This window comes from Rutilus rutilus, assembly GCF_951802725.1.
Source record: "Rutilus rutilus genome assembly, chromosome: 12".
NCBI classification, from domain to species: Eukaryota; Metazoa; Chordata; class Actinopteri; order Cypriniformes; family Leuciscidae; genus Rutilus; species Rutilus rutilus.
In genome coordinates, this window is record NC_140217.1 from 26372507 (window position 1) to 26392823 (window position 20317).

A 20317-nucleotide genomic window follows, 5' to 3' on the forward strand; every position below is an offset into this window, starting at 1 on the left:
TTCATTTCATAGACTGTGTTTTATACTTTCTCTATTTATAGTGGATATAGATCTTCGATTGTACATGTGGAACAGCAAAAACGTGACACTTTCTAGGGGACACACCGAGCACATAGTGACTGTGGTATGAAACTGCTGGCAATAATTATAAAGTAAGGCATTGCTGAGTACAGTGAGGGCTAGTTTGGGCTGGATCAGGTGAATATGGGCTTTAGAGTAATTATGTGATCACAGTGGGAGCAGCGCGGCCCGTCTTTTCCTGAAGCTGAGAGATCCTCAAGGCAATGTCCACCAGAGGAGCCAGCATGACCTGTTCACAACAGTCGAGAGGGATGGAAATGTTACAAGTGCACTATTAGGAACCCACAAAATGAGAGATACAATAGGGACTTGGATTCACCATAAATGAAAACGGATGGTGCGAATGTAGAGTTTTCTTGTTTGAATTAAAATGTAACGTCCTTTTCTTCTACAGTAACTCAAACCTCAAAACTCAAGATGAAAAGGACTGCTGGAAAGTCATCACATCTCAGAATTGAGCATGTCTGAGGTTGATACTTTAAGACAGACTGATACTCCTGTGATCCAGTTTGATCAGAGTGAATCGGATCTTCAAACATATGTGGCGGGACAAGCATGTCAAACTTGATTACCGCTAAAGCTACAATGGATTTAAGTCTTAAAAATAAAATAAAATACATACATAATCTGAAAATAAATTATATAATTATATGTATAATTATTTTTTTAAATTTTTTTGTAAAAGTAATATATCGGAGAGCAAATATTTTGTGGGGGGGGAAAAGTTTTTTTTTTTTTACTGATTTTAACCAATCAGTTTACCTGTGGGTCTGCATAGATTTTCTGGGAGTCGTTCTCATAGCTGTCAATGTAAAGCCTGATGGTTGCCCCGGCACTGCCTGTCCCGCTGAGACGGAAGATGATACGCGAACCATCAGTGAAGATGATCCTCAAACCCTAAAAAGCATGAAGACAGAAAAACAGGGATGATGGCCAACATACGATACTGTGTTTTGGAAAGTATGTAAAAATTCCATGAAATGGAGAAAGGTGTTTAGACGAAACGTTTCCAAGACCGTATATTTATGAGATAGTTCAAACACAATGAAGGTCATGATGAGGCTATTATGTCAGCATCAGTACTTTCCATCAGAGAAATCAACGAATTTCAATATGCCATTTCACATTTATAATGTACAATAAGGCAGTCATAACTGCAAAAAAATGGGTAAATAAACTTTCATTATATAAATATGATATTAAATATTTTTATATGCAAGTAGAAATGCAGCTGTTTTCCAAATAAGGGTAGTGAAATTTATGACATGGCTATTCAAAAACCTTGAAGATTTTTCTGTTTCAGATAAATTCTTTTGAAGTTTCTATTCATCATAGAATCCTTAAAAAATATATATGGGTCATTGACGAATAAAATAGAATGGAGATATAACTATATTTGAAACCATTTTTTTGTTTACCTAGGTGTTAACAATAAGATTTTGTGGTTTGTACAATCAATTAACACTGTTTTTTGTCATTTTTTACAAGATGGAAAAAATTTGTCACCAAAAAAGTTATTCGGTTTAACCACTGATTTGAAAGTTAAAAACTGATTTGACATTAATGTTGAGATAGTATATAGTGTGTACCACAGAAGAAATATTAAATAAAATTATCACTGATCTCATAAATGTAATCATTTATTGGACTACTCTAAACACTCCAACATATTCAAGTAAAACATTGCACAGGGAAAGGAGAAAAGGTTAAATGTAAAAAAAAAAGAGCCTTATCTGCTTTATATTTGTATTATTGTAGTTCCTTTAGTTATTAAAAAACAATATTATTCCATTTAAATATTTACTATATCGGTTTTACCGAATGACCTTTTGACACTTCAAAATCTTTAAAATACCTTTATATGTAGTAAAATATAATTAAAACCTTTTGGATTCAGTAAAAGAGATCAAGTTGTACTACCTTACATACTTTGGATGTTACATATTTGTTTTTTTATTATTATTATTATTATTAAGGCCTTTGGACAAAAAAATTACCCGTCACGTCATTGACCCATATATCACTTCCCACAAAAAGCATTAAGCAGCAAAACTTTGATTATAATAAGAAATGTTAGGTTTTCATAGTAAATCAAGCATTTTTATCTCAAAATTTGAAAGAAAGCTTGATTTCTCTATAAGCCCTTTAAAGTCTTGTTTGTTTTTTGGTACTAGGTTCTGATCATATCTGGGAGAAAGATGGTCTGTGAGAAGTCCTTGCATGCATCTCTATTAATAAATGTTGATCGTAATAAGAATTGCATACTAGAATGATTTCTGAAGGATCACCGAAGACTGGAGTAATGGCCGTGGTAAATTCAGCTTTGCCATGAAAGGAATAAATGACATTGTAAAATATTTTAATATAGTAAATAGTTCTTTAAATTGTAATAATATTTCACAATATTACTGTTTATTATTTATAACAAACAAATATTTTATTACAAACCCAAGTGATTTCTAAATACTGACACACTGAGCTTTTTGGCTGACTGTTGAAAAACATAATTCTAGTACTATTTATAAATATGGACCGAATGGAAATCAGAACATCAAGCCAACCTGAAGCTAATTGTGTAATGGACCTAGAAAACTAATTGTGTAATGGACTGACCATGTGATCACTTAATCATTTATGTCTTCAGTAGCAGTAGTCACATCCCAGAAGATGAATCATTTCAGCGTCTTATTATTATTTTTGGACTCACCTGTCCTTTTGAAACACTGCCATCAACAGGGTCTGTGTACTCAAAGTTATCAGCCTTCTCCACTTGATATGTTTTATCCCCAGAGGAGAAATTCTGCCCAACAAAGGCTTTATCGAACATTGTTGTCTGCAAGTGATCAATCATCTTATTCGCAGCATCAGAGTCCACCTCTTCATAGTCATACCTGAAACAGAGATTTGAGACAAATCAAACAACAAATCTACCAGCAGAGGGCAGTCAAGCTACAGAGATCAATATTTCAACTATTGTCCACACCAAAGTGTCACACCATAATTTTCGCAGTTACCTTGTGAAGAAGTTCCGCCCAAACCTCTGCCAGTGGTCTTTCATGATATCCTCCACACTCTGTTTGCGAGTGGCCAGGATTGAGAGCCATGCGAGCACTGCCCACAGACCATCTTTCTCCCGGATGTGATCAGAACCTACCACAAAAACAAGACTTTAAAGGGGTCAAATTAGAAATAAAGCTTTCTTTCATATTTTGATCTCAATTTACTACGAAAACATACTGCAAGTGGTCATATTCTGACTTAACCTTATTTTACGACGTGGCAGTAAGTTATTTTTGGTGAATGTGCAAAACATCTGATTCATTATATGTTAAAAACTAGAAGAATAAAAAGTGCAGTAAATGGAAAAACTATTTGCGCTACAAACTAGTGTGTTTACGATTACGACCAGTTAAAATAATATGATATAAACACATTATAAGTGGGCCTAAGAACATTTTTAAATAAAATGAATAAAAAATATATATAATTTAACAATTTTATAACACTAGCGAACACACTTTTATTTTTTATAAAAGTAAATGTTTCTATACACATGAATTTTAAACAGAAATACACATTTATTCACTTATTTAACCACTATATAAAAAAGCTTGTCAGCCTAAAACCTTTTAAGCAGCTTAGCTAGTTAAAACCTTCTATTATACTGGAAAACAGCATGGTTTCATTGCTACTCACCAGTACCAAAGCTTTCTTCACCACAGAGGGATAACTTGCCAGCATCCATCAAGTTTCCAAAGAATTTCCAGCCTGTGGGTGCCTCATAAAGTGGCATCTTCAAAGCTTTGGCCACACTGTATGATAAAGTTTATGAAATGCTATAAATTGTGTTGTGCAGGATTAAAGGGTCAAAAGCTATACACCAACTGAGACGGTGAAATATAGGGCTAGATCCCAAAATATAAATGTGTTTAGATGATTATACTTGTCCAGAGCCCCACTGGTGGGCATACTGCGAGCCAGACCCTTCACGCCCGTCTTCCGGAAATAAGGGATGTATGTAATGTTGGCGCCAATGACTGCCACGGAGTCTGAGGGGTTTACAAAGAATCCATGCTTACCCAGAACCATGTTACGATCCTGCAAACAGAACAGCAAGAGGGCAAATATGACGAGGTTTTACCTGAGAATAGTTACTAGCTGATTTCAATTGTGTAACTAAATGTACATCACTGTTCAAATGTTTTAAACAAGGATGCATTTAATTGATCAAAATTGACAGACACTTTAAATGTTTCATTTATAATATATATATATTTTTAATTATTCAAAGAATCCTGAAAAAAAAGTATCCCTGTTTGCAAAAAAATATTAAGCAGCACAACCGTTTTCAACATTGATAATAATAATAAATATAGCTGCAAGCGGCAATTATCGGGGCCAAGCAGAATCAGATGACAAGACATGCCAACATGTCTGAAAGTGTCAGACCAACTGCAACAATGAGCAATTAAAGACATTTAAAGAGGATTTTAGGCAAAATGCCTGAAAAATCATAGAAACAGTAAATAAAAATATGATTTAATGGATTATCACTTTCGACCAATAGGTGGCGCAGTTACAAAACTGATGTGATGTGATCAGAGTGAAGTGACAATGACACATACAAAGTTTAGTGTCAATATGTCAAGGCTTTGCAGAGATAAAGCTTGAATAGTACTTTTGGCATCATGCCTCAAATTTGTTACTGCGGTATACGAAAACAGTTTTGTCTATCGACACGAAATCCATAACTTTTAGTCGGCACAGTCTGGAGATGATACGATTCGATTTTGGTGAAAATCGGACAAACGGTCTAGGAGGAGTTTGAAAAAGTAGGTTTTGAATGAAAATCAAGATGGCGGACAGGAAGTTCGGCCAAATAAGGAAAACTTGGTATCTATGTTCTCGGCTTGACCCAAGGAATCTATTAAGACCAGTGACATTTCAATAGCCAGATATATTCAAAAGTTATTAGCCTTTTTGGAAATTTATTTATAACTTTTAGCCACTAGGAGGCGCTGGTTCGAAACTTCTTAAGATACTAATTTTAAAAACATTTTTAAAATCTTACCGACCCCAAACTTTTGAACGGTAGTGTATATGGTATGTCAGTTATAAACTTACACCATCACCATCAAACGCTGCTCCGAAGTCATATTCACCTCCCTTCATAGTGTTGACCAGTTCAGCAGCATAAGTTAAATTAGGGTCAGGATGGTGTCCCCCAAAGTCCTCAGAGGGGACACAGTTAACAGCAGAGTTTGCTGGGGAACCAAGCTCTTCACACACTATCTTCTTTACATAAGGACCCAACACTAGTGTAAAAAAATACATGAAGAGGCAGTCTTCAGTTATCAATTAGGCATTATAGGTCATAAATGGTAATTTTGCTTTGTTAAAATCAATATCTCCCCAGCCATATGCATGGTATTACTTATAGCAGTTTGGAATTATACCTTAAAAATATTGTTGCAGGGTTTTGCTATGTAATAGTAATACATAAAATAGTATAAAAGGAGCTATATTAAATTATAAGCATGGTCTTCATAGAAAGTGTTACAGAATAACTAACTGCATAAGTGTGTACACCCCCAAACTAATACTTAATTGAAGCAACCAAACAATCGTTTTGGCAATGACGAACACTACAGTATTATTATCGTAGGCCTACTATTAATACTAAAGTCCTCTCATTTCATTATAAATACGTAATTACGTAAACAATAAGTGAGGTGCAAGATGGCACCAGCTGCGTTTAAATGAAATGAGAGAGCGCATCAACGCCGTGATATGCGAGATACGAAAGAAGCATCGTCTCAGATACTCGTATGAAAACTAGTTTACCACTAATGCTAATATATAAGGACTTATGGCTCACTACAACACCAAAATGACCTTATTTTTGTTTGGGAAATATAATTCTTACCTCCATGCATTGCATCGAGCCGTACGTTGATGTGGTTGGGTCCTGAGAGTAATTCCTTCAGAGCAGCAAAATCAAAGATATCTCTCAGCATCTCTGCATAGGATTCCACTGAGTCCACAATTTCCACTGCAAACGATACACAATTATTAACAAATATGAACTGAAAATTTATTTTACATAACTAACAAAAGGTTAGACTCCAAAATGGTACCAGTAAAGGGCTTGAACGTGTCAACCTCGAAGGTTTGCTTCCCAATTGTGGAGAGGTCCACCTTGAGTTCGGGGCAGATGTGGTATTCCTGGAGGGTCTTGCTGATCTGAAAGATTTTGTCTGTGACACCCTCTGGCGCAGGACCTGGGAAAGAAAAACAAGACCAACTGAATGCAAGTTTAAGTGATTTAATGCAGTCTTTAATTGTGGTTGACTGATGTGTCACCAAGCCTGATATATATTTGTATATAATCTGCCATTTTTTAAAGTGCCCCTATTATGCGATTTTAACCCTTAAACGCATACCTCAGGTCTTTAGTGATGCGTGATGTCATTCACTACCCTCCTCCTCATTCATTTTTTAAAGTTAGACATCAACCTTCTAAGTATTCCTCAAATCAATTCATTATAAACAATATAACAACTTTTTCTTATAAAAGAAGACCTGTTTTCCAATTCATAATTGTATAGGGTCGCTAACGACCCGAGGAGTGTAATAGTGTAAGTATTTTTTTTTCTGCACAACAATAATTGAATCTTTGATGACTGAACAAGTGCAATTAAACTTTATTCTACAAGGTAGAAATGTCTGATACAAAATGATGAAGTGACGTTTCACTCATAGTTACCGCAGGCAGAAAACAAAAGAATAGGAAGTATCATCAGCAAAACTTGAAATGGCTCAGCGATTTACTGCAGAGCAAGTACTAAACGCAATCAAATATTAGCGTCAGTCACTGATAGTGGATTTGGTGAAGAAGCTCTCAACCATCAAAATATTGATTTTGAAGAAGTTGAAAATGATAGTTTTGAGAATATGTTTGAGATCGTGAATATGAGGCAGATGCTGAATGGAAAATGAGCACTGACGAGGACAGTGATGATTGTATAAAACATCTGCTCAAACTGAACACTTCTAAGCTCAACAAAAGTAACAAAATATGTTTTATTTTATTCTTCTTTAATTGTTACTCTAATATAAAGAGAGTTTTATATTTTGCGACAGGTAAAGATCGTCTGCGTAAGTTATAGATTCAGGTCGCTAAAGAGCCGAATATGAAATAATGATTGGCAAAACATTCATGAATTTAAGGTTTAACGTTTCTAAATTTGTTTTGGAGGTCAAGATAGAAGGAAGTTGCTATCTTAAGTATAAATCTGTTCATTTTACAGATTTTTTTATTTTTTTTATCAAGTTATAATTTTTTTTCCATTTTCAAATGATTTCTAATTTAGTAAATATTATGTAAAATGAATATGAATTTAATTTCAGCAATTGTTATGGATGTTTTAATATCTTTAAATTAAATAGTGTGATATCATATTGTGATACGCCTTTACTGTATATAGGCCATCGGTCACCCTGTTCTCTATCGCAGTGGTTCTCAATTCCAGTCCTCGTGACCCGCTGCTCTGCACATTTTGTATGTCTCTCTTATCTGACACACTCAGTTCAGTTCATGGAGTCTCTCCTAATGAGCTGATGATCTGATTCAGGTGTGTTAAATAAGGGAGACATACAAAATGTGCAGAGCAGTGGGTCCCGAGGACTGGAGTTGAGAACCACTGCTCTAAGGTATCGGCAATGGCCATAAAAATATGTTTAACCTCCGCTAGATATGTTGAACTTGATGCCGAAGTCTCCATTGGGGCCGCCTGGGTTGTGACTGGCTGTCAGGATGATCCCACCAATGGCTTTGATTTTACGAATCACACAGGAAACAGCAGGTGTTGACATAATCCCATCCTGACCAATGACCAGTTTGCCAATCTGTGGGATCATGGACGAGAGAAGTGACCAATCAACTCCTGTTCAAGATTATGCTTAGAAATGCACTTCATGAACCCTGAACCCTAAGAGAGGACCACTTTGACTTTGCCATCCAGTACAATGTTTACATTACATAAATCCTATTAATGTGTCCTTGACTTATAGAATGGACGTTACTAGCAATTAATAGAATGTGGCTAGTGCTACTACTACTTAGTGCTGTCTACTACTTAAAAAAAGAGATGCAAGTAATCACTGTGTTCTGTAATACAGCACAGATTTTACTTAATACAGTAACTGTTACTACTGCTCGGGACGTGACTGCAGGCACGCCTCCTCCACATCATGGTTGTTGCTGCAAGACTGTTAAAGAAATCAATCACACCCTTACAAAACACTTCTTCACGTTTTATACTTTCTAAATTAAATGCGCTCTGCAACATGATGAGAGGGTATATGTTGAAGTCACCACGCAGCGGCTCCTGCTTTTGGCAGAGCGTGAAATGTCAAAGGTGTCCCAAAACAGCCTCAGCTTCAAAGAGCATCGAGTTCGTTTGTATTAGTTCCGAATCGGTTCTTTTGAACAGCTCGTTTCAAAGAAACGGAAAAAAGATTCAGCGCATACTTTACGTCAGACGCATTTACGTATTCCAGAAGTCACCCTGGCATAGACAACTGAAGTCACTTTATTACTGATTATTGAGTTTTTGTTGATAATGTTTCATTAACACAGGTGTTAATCGGTCAAAGACACTTGTAATTTGATAAACAAGCTCAACGGTTCGTTACGACTGACAAGGTTCAATGGGTTGCTTTCTAGAGAAACACTCCTGAGATTCAGTTCGATTCGTGTACGAATTTCTCAAAAGCTCAAGACCATTGGTGCCAATGGTTTTACGTTCTACGATGCTTTAGAAATGCAGTTCAGTTCGATTTGTCAACGAATGGTTCAGAAAGGCTTTGTGAACCGGTTCTACCAATACATTGAAAAGATCCGAGTAATTTGAACGAGTCGTTGAATGAATTTAACGTCGCAGGGTGGATAATTAAGATTATTTCCCTCAAATAATATGCATGTAACCGTTATTAATGTGCATGCAATGTTACTTGAAACCACTATGATGAAGTATGAATAAAAAAATCCAGAATTTTGACCTCAACGTTTATTCCATGCAGTAAACTAGTTTAAGGCATGCGTAGCAGAGCACAATTGCAACTGAAGTTTCCTCTTTTGCAGTGTACTTGTGTCATGCATAGACAAAGTCATTTTGTCTTCCTATGTAAGGAAATGGCTTTTGTTATACGTTTCTTTTGCATTAAAATTGCAAATCAAATTCGGCCAATACTAACCCCATTAGCTGCAGCAATCTGGACGATCAGCTGAATAGCTTCTTTCATGAAGAATCGTCCATCTCCTCCCACTACCAGGGTGCCCTCCTGCCTTTGAGAATGGTCAACGGTGGAAATGATACTCTGGATAAAATTCTCTGCATAATGCTGATTCTGCTGGAATACAGTCACCCTCTTTCTTAAACCGCTGGTTCCGGGTTTTTGATCGGGGTATGGTTTGGTCTTAATAACAGTAATTTTCACCATGTTGCAGCAGCAGTCACAGTCTGTCACTCACTCACTATCCGGGTGCCCAGAGGGATGCGCGTTCACCACGTAGCCTCTCTCACACACATTGGCCTTTCACCGATTAGAAGGACACGCCCACATTTAAAGAGACAGTTCAGCCTCTAAATTTCTCTCAGTATATAGACCTAATAGACCATTAGGTGCTCAATTGTACAAATGCTTTCAATTGTACAATTGAGCACCTACTGGTCTATTAGATCTAAATATTGAGAGAAAATGTAGGGGCCCTATGAAGAGCATGTTGGGAAAGCTGGACCTCTATGTCAGAGTTTTGTTTGTCTATTGCATCACGTTTCACCCAGAATTCATTCAAAGGAGAACAAAGTTTACAATTATGCAAGGTTTGCAAGTTATCATGATATTGCAGGTTTCTTAAAAAAGAAAAGAAAAAACGGTTAAAAGCCAAGATGGAAAAGTGTCTCGGACGCACAGAAACAGATGTAGCTGTCACCTTCTGAATAAAATATTTTTCAACAAAAATCTATGAGCTCTAACAATTCTAATAGATAACATATACACCCTGAATACAAAGTTAGAATAGAAGTGTACTTAATTGGTGATAGAGATGGAGAGAAAAGGAATGCATTTTAAATACTCCTCACATGCCATGTGACCTTTAGTGTCTTGTTCTACAGTTACAGTAGTGAAAGTCAAAGGCCAAAATAATTGACTGAAAGTTATAAATAGAAGCTTAAATCTACACGTGGTGCTAAAGGTCAAGGGCGAATAAAATTTAGGTCTGTGTGTGTAACAGTCTGGAATTTGGATTGTATGTTTGACTGCTAAAACTGGACTATGCTCATTGGCTCAATGCCAGGATAATGCTTAAAAACTGAATTAGTGTATTTTATATTGCTTACTTAATGTTAAATTGCCACATTTTCTTTAAGAAACACAAACTGATATAACATGTAATGTGATTGGTGAGGTATGTTACATTCCATTATGAGTCCTGGGGTAAATGTGCAATAATAAATAAAATGTGTAATAATAAATAAAATAATAAAATACATTCATAAACCAATCCATCCGAACAAACTACCCACACACCAAAAAAAATATACGCACTTGATTATTATTTGTTATGATTTCAATAAATAAATGATAAATACATAAACAAACAAACAAATAAAAAAGATTTACTGAAAATAAATTAGCTTTATTTACAAAAAAACGTGAACATCATGAAGGTAACTCACTGACTACATAATAAATGCTTAATAATAATAACTTTTGAAACTATAGTAAAACTTGCATGTAATGATCATTGTAACAAGCAAACAAAATCATGTTATTTATTTTACAAGCACTACATGATTTGTTATGTCATAATAAATATTCCTAACGTTACTGCAGCATTCACAAACTTGGTATGATGCTCTCAACGCAGTTGTAAGTCCACTCATGTTGATCATTTGAAGCTATGACGTGCTGACACACCTGAACAGAGACCAAAACAGAGCACAAGTGTTAAATATTCAGCAAAATTGTCCATCAGAGTGTCTGTCAAATGTAACTATCCTCAATCAAGTTGGGGTTCTTTTATTAGTTCTATGGGAAATGGAGCATAAAATGCACCCCATCCCGAACCTACAAAAAAACTGGCCTATGTTTGTGAGTGAAAATGGGTGTATCTCACCATTTTAGTCCTAGCAGGAACCTCCACAGCAAACATACTCATGCCTCTGCTGCTCACACAGTTCTTGCTTTGTTCATTGTTGATGTGCACCGTCACCTTCTGATTGGACTATAGCAGCGAAAGGGAAAATCAGTGAAAAGAAATTACAGCAGTAATCATTTTATAATCATTAATTAACAACAGTGAATTATATAGACTACCGTTCAACATTTTGGGGACAGTTAATATTTAGTGTTTGAAAGAAATTAGTATTTGTATTTAGCAAGGTTGCATTAAATTGATCATGTGACACTAAAGACTGGAGTAATGGCTGCTGAAAATTCAGCTTTGCTAAATACATTAAAATATAAAACAGTTAATTTCAATTGTAATATTATTTTACAATATTACTGCTTCTTTTTTTTTATTAAATAAATGCAGTCTTGGTGAGCATAAGATACTTCTTCCAAAAACATAACTAAATCTTACAGCCACATAAACTTCTTAATAATGATAGTGTATATTTCAGATAAATAGTTCCACTAACTACGTATGGCAAAATGTCAAGGTTTCTTTGCAGATCTAATTCCCTTCTCTCTGTTAAAAGTGTCTTTCAGTTGACTTTGTCTATATAATGGCAGATCAGGACATTGAAATTCTACTCATGGTCAGTGTTCCTTTCTATAAAGCATTCCAAACAACTGGAGGTTTAGTTACTTTGTGCTATTCTCAGTGAATGTTAAGTACAAGACAAACAAATGTGAGGCCTACACAGACATTTTTAAAGGGCTTTTTTTAAATGAAAGATGGATGCCATGTATTCATTTTCAATAATCCAAAAAACAAACAAACAGCTAAGTGACATAAAACAGTAACCAACCAACCTTATTGGCAATGACTGATGAAATTCTGCTCTCTCCTTTGTATGTATAAAGCAAGACATTCTCTTGACCCTTCAGAGATCTAGCCTCTGCTTTTGATGTGATAGACTTCTGTACAGAAGAATTCAACATCTTGATCCCAGAATCCAAATGAACTGCCTGAAGAGTAGCCTTGACATCCTCACAGTAGACTTCAATGACAAATGGACAGGCCTGATGGGATAAAGAAAAACTTAAAAATGTAAAGTGGTTATGAGTAAATTACTCAAAAAAGTGTTTAATTTTTAGAAATAAAGTACATGTTCTCTAAACCCTTGCAGTTTTTACTGTTTGAAATTACAAGACTCTCTCATGGGCAACGTTGGGGTAACGCATTACAAGTTACGTAATCAGATTACTTTTTTTCAAGTAACTGGTAAAGTACCGCATTACTTTTAAATTTACAACAAAATATCAGACTTTTTTTTACATAAAAAAACAAACAAGCAAGCCCAGCCCAGGTGACAAAAAGTAACGCAAAAGATTAAACTTACTACGCATTATTTTCCATTAAAAGTAACCAAGTAACACAATAAGTTACTTTTTTAGGGAGTAATGCAATATTGTAACACATTACTTTTAAAAGTAACTTTCCCCAACACTGCTCATAAGTAAAGCTCATAGACCTTTGTACCTCCACCATTTCCAAGCTTTGGTTGTAGCCCATGGCCTCCAAGGTGAGCCACAAATCCCTGGGGTCACCCTCCCGATCATTCGCTTCCATCAGGTTGAGCTCTAGGAAGCCTTGTCTAGTTAACTCATTTTTCCTTGTGTCAAAGTTCTCTATAGGAGAGCACATACTATTATAGAAATAATACATATTATTGGATTGGATTGGATTGGACAGTACTTGTTCAAGATCTGGAAGCGTCATTTTAAATATTTAAACAACTAAATTACATTTCTGAAGACACAATCAATAATTTATCAGAGGAGCCAAGAAAAAGTACTTGGCAATAATAATTCAATTGCATCATCAGATTTTGAGAGCATTACAATCAGAATGAAACGGAAGTTAGTCATAGTCTTTTCTTCTCTACTGTGACATATATTCGAGTAAAACAGCTTCTCAAACAAGAAAAAAATGTAGGGCGGGACTTGATTGGATCGTTGTGGATTGCTATTGCTGTGATGTCATGTGACTGACAGGTTGTCCTGCCCTCGTGCCGAAAAATGTCATCAGGGAAGAGATGTTGTTGCAAGAGGAAGGGGAAGTTCTTTGATTAAAGATTGCACAAGCACATGATTTAAAAAAAAATATGATGCGCATGGATAAATCATTTATAAGAAATACTGCATGAATGGTTCATTTTGATTTCATGGTGACTTTAAAAGCTCTGATTGATTATGTGTCCGCTTTATATACGGTGTTTGTATAAGAACCTTTGCAGATGGCCCAGGCATCCTCATCACATTTCTCTCCACTGGTTCTCTGTTCAAAGAAGTTGTACTCCTCTAGGCTCAGCAGACCGCTGCCGTCCAAATCGATCACTTCAAAGATGTCAGACAATGCCGCCCTGTGGAACAAAACAGTACAGCATCTTTGCACATGCTGTATATTATTCTAATAGATACATACAATAACCTAAATTCAGTAATCAAACATTTAGCATTAAACATAAACTTAATAGACTTTTATTGGGTCCCCCTATATTAGAACTGACTAACTTGAACTCTTTGGTGAGCTCCAGCTCTCCTGACTGGGTGCGAGTGACTAGCTGAGCAGGTTTAGTGGTGGTCTTCCTCGTACTTTTCATCAATCTGCAGCCAGTGGTGAAGGGCATGAGCAGATATGAGCCGGCATTGAGCTCTCCTCTCCACACAAACTTCTGTTCATCAATCACACACAACATACATCTTACTTACTGTTGTACAATGTAATAATTCCAATTCCAATGAGGCAGGATTTCATGTTAACCTATATATTGATGCAGTTTTCCATTTAGTATTTTGATTCAATTAATTTAATATATTCACTGTATATAAAGAATATAATTTGTATATATTTCTTTGTAAATGAGATAAAAAATGGTCCCACATAAATAACTTTTGAGTTATTCTATGAAATTACATTTGTGTCCTTCATATATATAATATAGATAATTTATAGAATTTTGTAAACACATCAACAAAAAGCTAGTAACAATCTTTTTTCTTTTTCTTTCTTCATGAGGAGGTATTAACAATATTTAAATATAAATGTATTAACAAATATTCACACAATATGAAAGTAAAATCTAGCCTTTTGTGTTTATTCACGTTGCATTTCTTTTCCGATGTCAGCTGACATAATGTATTATTAAAAAGTTATAGTTATAATTTGTGTACCCAAGTAATGCATCAACCCTAATAATGTAATATTTGTAAATATAACTCATCATGCCATCACCATGCATTTAGGAAGTGAAATCACTTTATTTTCTGCTTTGTTATGTTTGTCAGAGGAACAATATCAAAATATCAATATTGTTACCATGATTTTAAATGACTGATCATTGAAAAATGTGTATATTTGCCAAAAGTATATATCAGCATTAAAATCAACCCTTACTTTTCTGAAGACATAATTATATATGAACATTCATTAATATTAATTAGTTTAGCTTGAGATGGGACAATGTATTAACACTTACACACATTATCTGTCTAATAGAATGTTTCATAATATAGAATGTTTAAAATATTAAAAGTCACAATATCAAACTTGAAAAGGCACACGCCATAGAATTACATTCTTATATTACAGCTGATAAGAAAACATGTCAAAATACTTTAAATACAAGCAGATATTATAGTTTGATAATACAAATACTATCATATTTAGATAGGAACGTAATGGATTTACTGACCTCCTTATCCCTTAACTCAGTAAAGCAAACCAAAGTTGAATCTTCTTTGGTTTTGTTTCCCGTCACCACATAGAGAGCTGTGTCCACACACATCCATGAGGAAGGCTTTTCTGTTCACACACACACACACACACACACACACACACACACACACACACACACACACACACACACACACACACCTGCTTATTTACTGTAGGTATTTTGAATAACTCAGAATCTGTAACTTCATTAACTTTGGTCTTAAACACTGTGTACAGTATATTTACCAGGAATCGGGCTGAGATTGAGGGGCCGTATTGTCAGGTAGACACCGGTAGTCTCTGGGATATGCAGGCGATACTGGAGAGAAACAATCGTTCCATCTTCCTCCAGATAAAAACAGCCTCTCATAAGAGTATGATTCCAATCCTGGTGGAATAAGTGTTAACACAGTTTAAAATAAATAAATAATAATAAATTCATTAGAAAAACAGCAAACATTATGATAATTGTAGTATGATAATTCCAGAAGAAATGTTCTGGGATGAAGTTGAAGGTACAACCACAGGGTGACGCTATTGTAACATCTTTGCTAAAACAAAGGCATTCACCTGAGTGGAACAAAACAAAGTCCACGATTTTTTACTATAATGCAGAAAGATACATTTCAATGCAGACCATCAAAATTCATACTATACGCACTAAAAGTGTAATTAAAAAGGAAAAAGGGCCTGAGGAAACCCATAAATCCTTGTCTAAAGCAAGTCTTTTTGCTCTTTTAACTGCTGTTGTTTAGGTCCAGCTAAAATGTTACAGCAAATATACTCTAAATCATCAAGTAATCAAAAAATCGGAGTCAAACAGCCTCCTTCCTGACCCATCAGAGAGTAGTTTTGGGAAATAAACCTTGTCCTCAGGTGCCACAGAGGCCTTTTAATGTTTAGAATTGGTTTATGCTTCTTTTCCGAGTGCTAAAAACATGGTTCTGAAATGACACTTCTTCAACAAAAGCAATTTCCTCCCAGAATTTATGCTGGGTTGTGAAACGTGTTAAGGATCAAATCATAACACTTGGGTGGTTTGTCCACCCCGAATCAAAATGAAGAAAAGCGCCCGAGGCATGTGTCTACTTTAAAAGGCCCTGATGTAGTGTCCCAAGGAGATGGGTCACTCGGCTGGACTAATACACTGCCATGTCACCTCCCAGAAACCTCCGTAATTTAAAGTCTCGCGCACAGACCGCGAGCCACCATAAAAACACACAACCTGACCCTTTCCAATCCCTACACCCAATTATCAAGCTCCTGGCTCAGGTAATACAACAGGCTGGAACTGAGGCGATAGAACTTTCTTCACCCAAGAGCATCTGTTTTTTTCCAATCTCTTTGCTTTGACGAGCTTGGTCATTATTTTTCCGTGGTAAAGCAAACCAGCTGAGGTTAAAGTCAAAAAGAGTGCAAACAAAGGGAAGGAGATCAATAGCAGAGCTGCACTCATATCGACCAGGTGAAAATTTGCAACCAAAAAGCTTCGATACAACAAAAACACAGCAAATGTATGGCTGCCCGTAAGGCGCTTGAATTTACACAAAGTTTAGATTGTACTGTAGGCAAAATTGAAGCTTATGATAGAGTAAAAAACAGATCACGCGTATGTAACAATTTATTTCTTAAATTGCTCATTCCATTATTACTCAGCTTTTATTTTTTAGATTTTATTGTAAAATGTTTATTTTACTTTAGTTTAAAATAATATACTTGTTTTATTAACATTTTAGGTTGTATGTTTAAGAACTATTTTAAAGTTTTTCATGAATTTTTTCTAATAAAAAGGTTTTTTTTGTTTCATTCAGCAGTTCAATACACTGTGAAAAAAATATTTCAAAAAATGTGTACATAAAAAAGACTTTTGGAGTAGCCTACATTTAAAAAAACTTTCTACTTCAAAATTGTGTTGTGATCTTTATAGCAGTTGTTTAATAATTAAATATTGTTTAATGATGTTTAATGATATTTTGATTGTGTAATCTTATCCCAATCTTTACATCTCTTCTTCAGAGTTCTGTGAGAGATTTCAAGCAAAGTCCAAAAGAAGCTGACATTCCTACAGCGCAGTTGGTACCTGTAGAGATTTGGGCTCTGCCAGTCTGCCACTCTTAGTGCTGCCCGTGCCCATGGTGATGGCCGTGGATAAAGATGACCGACGACTGCGAGCTGATGATGGTCTGGATGAGGAGCGACTGTCTGTCATATGCAAACATAGAAACTATAAGCTGAATCCATTATAATGAGGATCTTTATTACAACAGATGCATCACAAAGCAGTCCAAAAAAAGAAACACACAATGCAGATAATAAAGAAAAAATTGCGCATTTTAAACCAATGATTTGAATCACATTAGACATGAAACGGAAGTTGCGATAGTCTTTTCATCCTTATTTTGATGTATATCCAATTGAAACGGCTCCTCAAATAAGAAAAAAATGTAGGGCGGGACTTGATTTTATCCATCAGGAATTGATTGGATGATTGAGGTTTTCTATTGTTGTGATGTGATTGACAGGTTGTCCCGCCCTCGCACCGAAAAACACATCATCGGAGAAGAGAAGAGATGTCACTGAGAGAGGGAGGGGAAGTTATTTTGATTAAAGATTACAAGGGCTCATGAATTATATCATAATAAGGCCACAGATAAATCATTTATAATAAACACTGCAATGTTCTATCATAAAAACAAGAATTGTCCATTTAGATTTCATGGTGACTTTAAAGTTGAAAACCACAAAGCAAAAGCAAATCCTCTGCTAAATCTTCACTAGCCCTGCACTTACTCATAATAATGACAAATGATTGCCTTAACCAAAAGGCTTTAAAAGTTCCTCCCCCAAACAAACCCTCTATTGAGTTCACATTATGATGTATGGCACAAATCCAAATGAGTCCATTTCTCATCACACATGAGGGGAAATCAATAGCTAGACCATTAGTTACTATACAATAGACTGCACTAAGAAGAATGAAAACAGAATTGCTGTTTGCTTTTGTGTGCATGCACATGTGCAATCTGGCCAGTAAATAAGAGCTGAACAAACCTAACCTGAACACGCTCATTCTCAATATATAAACGCCTGGTTTCACAGACAAGGCTTAAGATAGTCCCAGACTAAAATGTATGTTTGAGCTGTTTTAACTGAAAGCCACTTGCACTGACACATCTTAAACTATATCAGTGTCTAAAGATGAACACCAGTCATGTTTATAAAAGCTACTAAAATGTCCCCTATTGAGCTAAGGCCTAATCCTGGCTTAATCTAAACCCTGTTTGTGAAACCAGGGGTTAGTGTGTTTTTAGATTTTGTGCAGACCCTGTATCATACCTTTCCTCTGTGTTGTTTCCAGCTCTGTTCTGGACTGTGTCGGTGCAGCTGAAAGCTCAGGTTGGGACTCTGAGCTCTGTGAAGGGCTTTCCAACTGGTTGCCAAAGTTCTGCCTCTTCAGTTTGGCATCAGCCTCAAGCTTCTCCAGTGCCGCGGTCTGACACTGTTCTGCTGTAGACCCGAGAAGCCTGCAAAACTAAACAGCAGCCTGACAGTCACACTTTACAGTCTTCAACTACTATGTACTTACATTAGAAATCACTGTTAGGTAAGTTGGGTAAGTTTAGGGGACAGGTGGGTAGGAGTAGGGGGTTACACTTTATATTAAGGTGTTCGTTTTATAGTGTAATTATACATTTAAGTACAGAGTAATAATAATGAACTACATGTACTTATTATAGGGTACGGGTTAGGATGAGGGTTTGGTTTAGGGTTAATTGCACATTTAATTATGCATAATTTTTTGTTATTACTACAGTAACTAGCCTACATGTAACAGTAACAATAACACACAAAAAAAAGTGTTACCGAGTAGGTTTACAGATATGAATTACATGCAGATATATATTCTTTAAATATTTTATATATATAAATATTGTACCAAATGATTAATTCAAATGTTAGAACATAGTAGTTAAAGATATTTAATATACAATGGGACCAGCCTGGCTAATTTAACTCAACTATATTATAATTTGTCTATTTACAAAAAGTGTTCTGCTGTGCAATGCTTGGAGATCGTACCTCTGCGTAGTCTAACTTTCCATCTTTGTTGACATCTGCTAAGGAAAAGATTTCATCCACTTCCTCAGGTGACATTTTTTCACCAGACTAAACCAAACAAATCAAAACACAAACCTGAAATGATTACAACAGACACACAATAAAGCTGTGTCCCAATTCATCCTTCGAAGGATGCAGCCGCCTCACAGCTTATGTTTGTGAAGAGATAATTGATTTAACACTTACCGCAGTAAGGATTCTACTAAGCTCATCATGTGAGATATATCCATCACAATTCACATCAAATTTCTTGAAAATTCTCATAAGCTCGTCTGGTTCTGCTGGTTTTTCCTTCTTAAGGATCTCAACAAAGTCATCAAAATTCAGCTTCTTGGTTCCTGGGGGCCAATATTTGTCTAAAGCTTTCTGTGATGGATTTCTACCTGCTTGCTGAAGAACTGAGACAAAACAGCAGAGATGGATCATATACACTGACTTTTAACCTAACCTAGTGATAATATTTTGTACTGACATTAGATATCACTAGAAAGTCATTATAAAATATTTATATTGTCAAAAATATTTAAATGTTGACTAGTGTATTGGTGTTTGCATTGCAAATTACATTATATTATATATTGTTTGAATTTACATCATCTACAACATTATATAATGTTTGTTCTTGAATTATAAATTAAGTAAAATTAATTATAAATAAATAAAATTGAATTAGGAATTAATTATGATGTTTGACCAATTTATTGGTCTTATCAATACAATTTAGCCTTTGTATTAAAGATCAACGTGAAGATATAAAGGTGTTGAGATGCATTATGCTCACCGGTGCACAGCTGATCTTTTGAAGTCATATTAACCAGGCTGGACCTGAACACAGAGAGATAAGCAGCCCTGCACGCCATATAAAACCTCTCTTCCTCTGAGCGCTGCATTGTGAAAATATTGCCAACATGCAACCGAAATATCAAAACATATTGTAATAATAGCTGTGAGCTAGAGAGGTGAGTCTGTAGGCTATTTTATGGTTGGTGATGTTGTTCACTATCGAGTCTGATTGCCATGGCTGGCATGTGTAAACAAAACCCTCCTCAACGGTGCGCAGTTTAAAAGAGATAAAGGAAACACATGCTTTCAATGCTTCTCATAAAATATTTATTAATTAGATATGCTGTGCAGTATTTGTGATATAAACTTAGCAGGTAA

The 20317-nt window shown here is 35.5% G+C and overlaps 2 protein-coding genes across 2 annotated transcripts; both read right to left on the reverse strand.

Annotated features, from left to right (window-relative positions):
• pgm1 (phosphoglucomutase 1) lies at positions 1 to 9659 on the reverse strand. Its single transcript, XM_084424853.1, has 11 exons — positions 9340 to 9659; positions 7827 to 7989; positions 6219 to 6362; positions 6008 to 6133; positions 5206 to 5396; positions 4025 to 4179; positions 3778 to 3893; positions 3096 to 3231; positions 2789 to 2972; positions 844 to 978; positions 1 to 310 (listed from the first exon to the last, which is right to left on the reverse strand). The coding sequence occupies exons 1-11, from the start codon at positions 9583 to 9585 to the stop codon at positions 221 to 223; spliced, it is 1686 nt and encodes a 561-aa protein (XP_084280979.1). The 5' UTR covers positions 9586 to 9659; the 3' UTR covers positions 1 to 220.
• Positions 9660 to 10687: 1028 nt separating this feature from the next.
• efcab7 (EF-hand calcium binding domain 7) lies at positions 10688 to 20210 on the reverse strand. The gene is made up of 13 exons (XM_084425501.1): positions 19938 to 20210; positions 19343 to 19554; positions 19118 to 19204; positions 18374 to 18569; positions 17118 to 17239; positions 15284 to 15425; positions 15015 to 15124; positions 13834 to 13994; positions 13549 to 13682; positions 12800 to 12948; positions 12130 to 12339; positions 11267 to 11374; positions 10688 to 11067 (listed from the first exon to the last, which is right to left on the reverse strand). The coding sequence occupies exons 1-13, from the start codon at positions 20044 to 20046 to the stop codon at positions 10987 to 10989; spliced, it is 1821 nt and encodes a 606-aa protein (XP_084281627.1). The 5' UTR covers positions 20047 to 20210; the 3' UTR covers positions 10688 to 10986.
• Between the last annotated feature and the right edge of the window lie 107 nt (positions 20211 to 20317).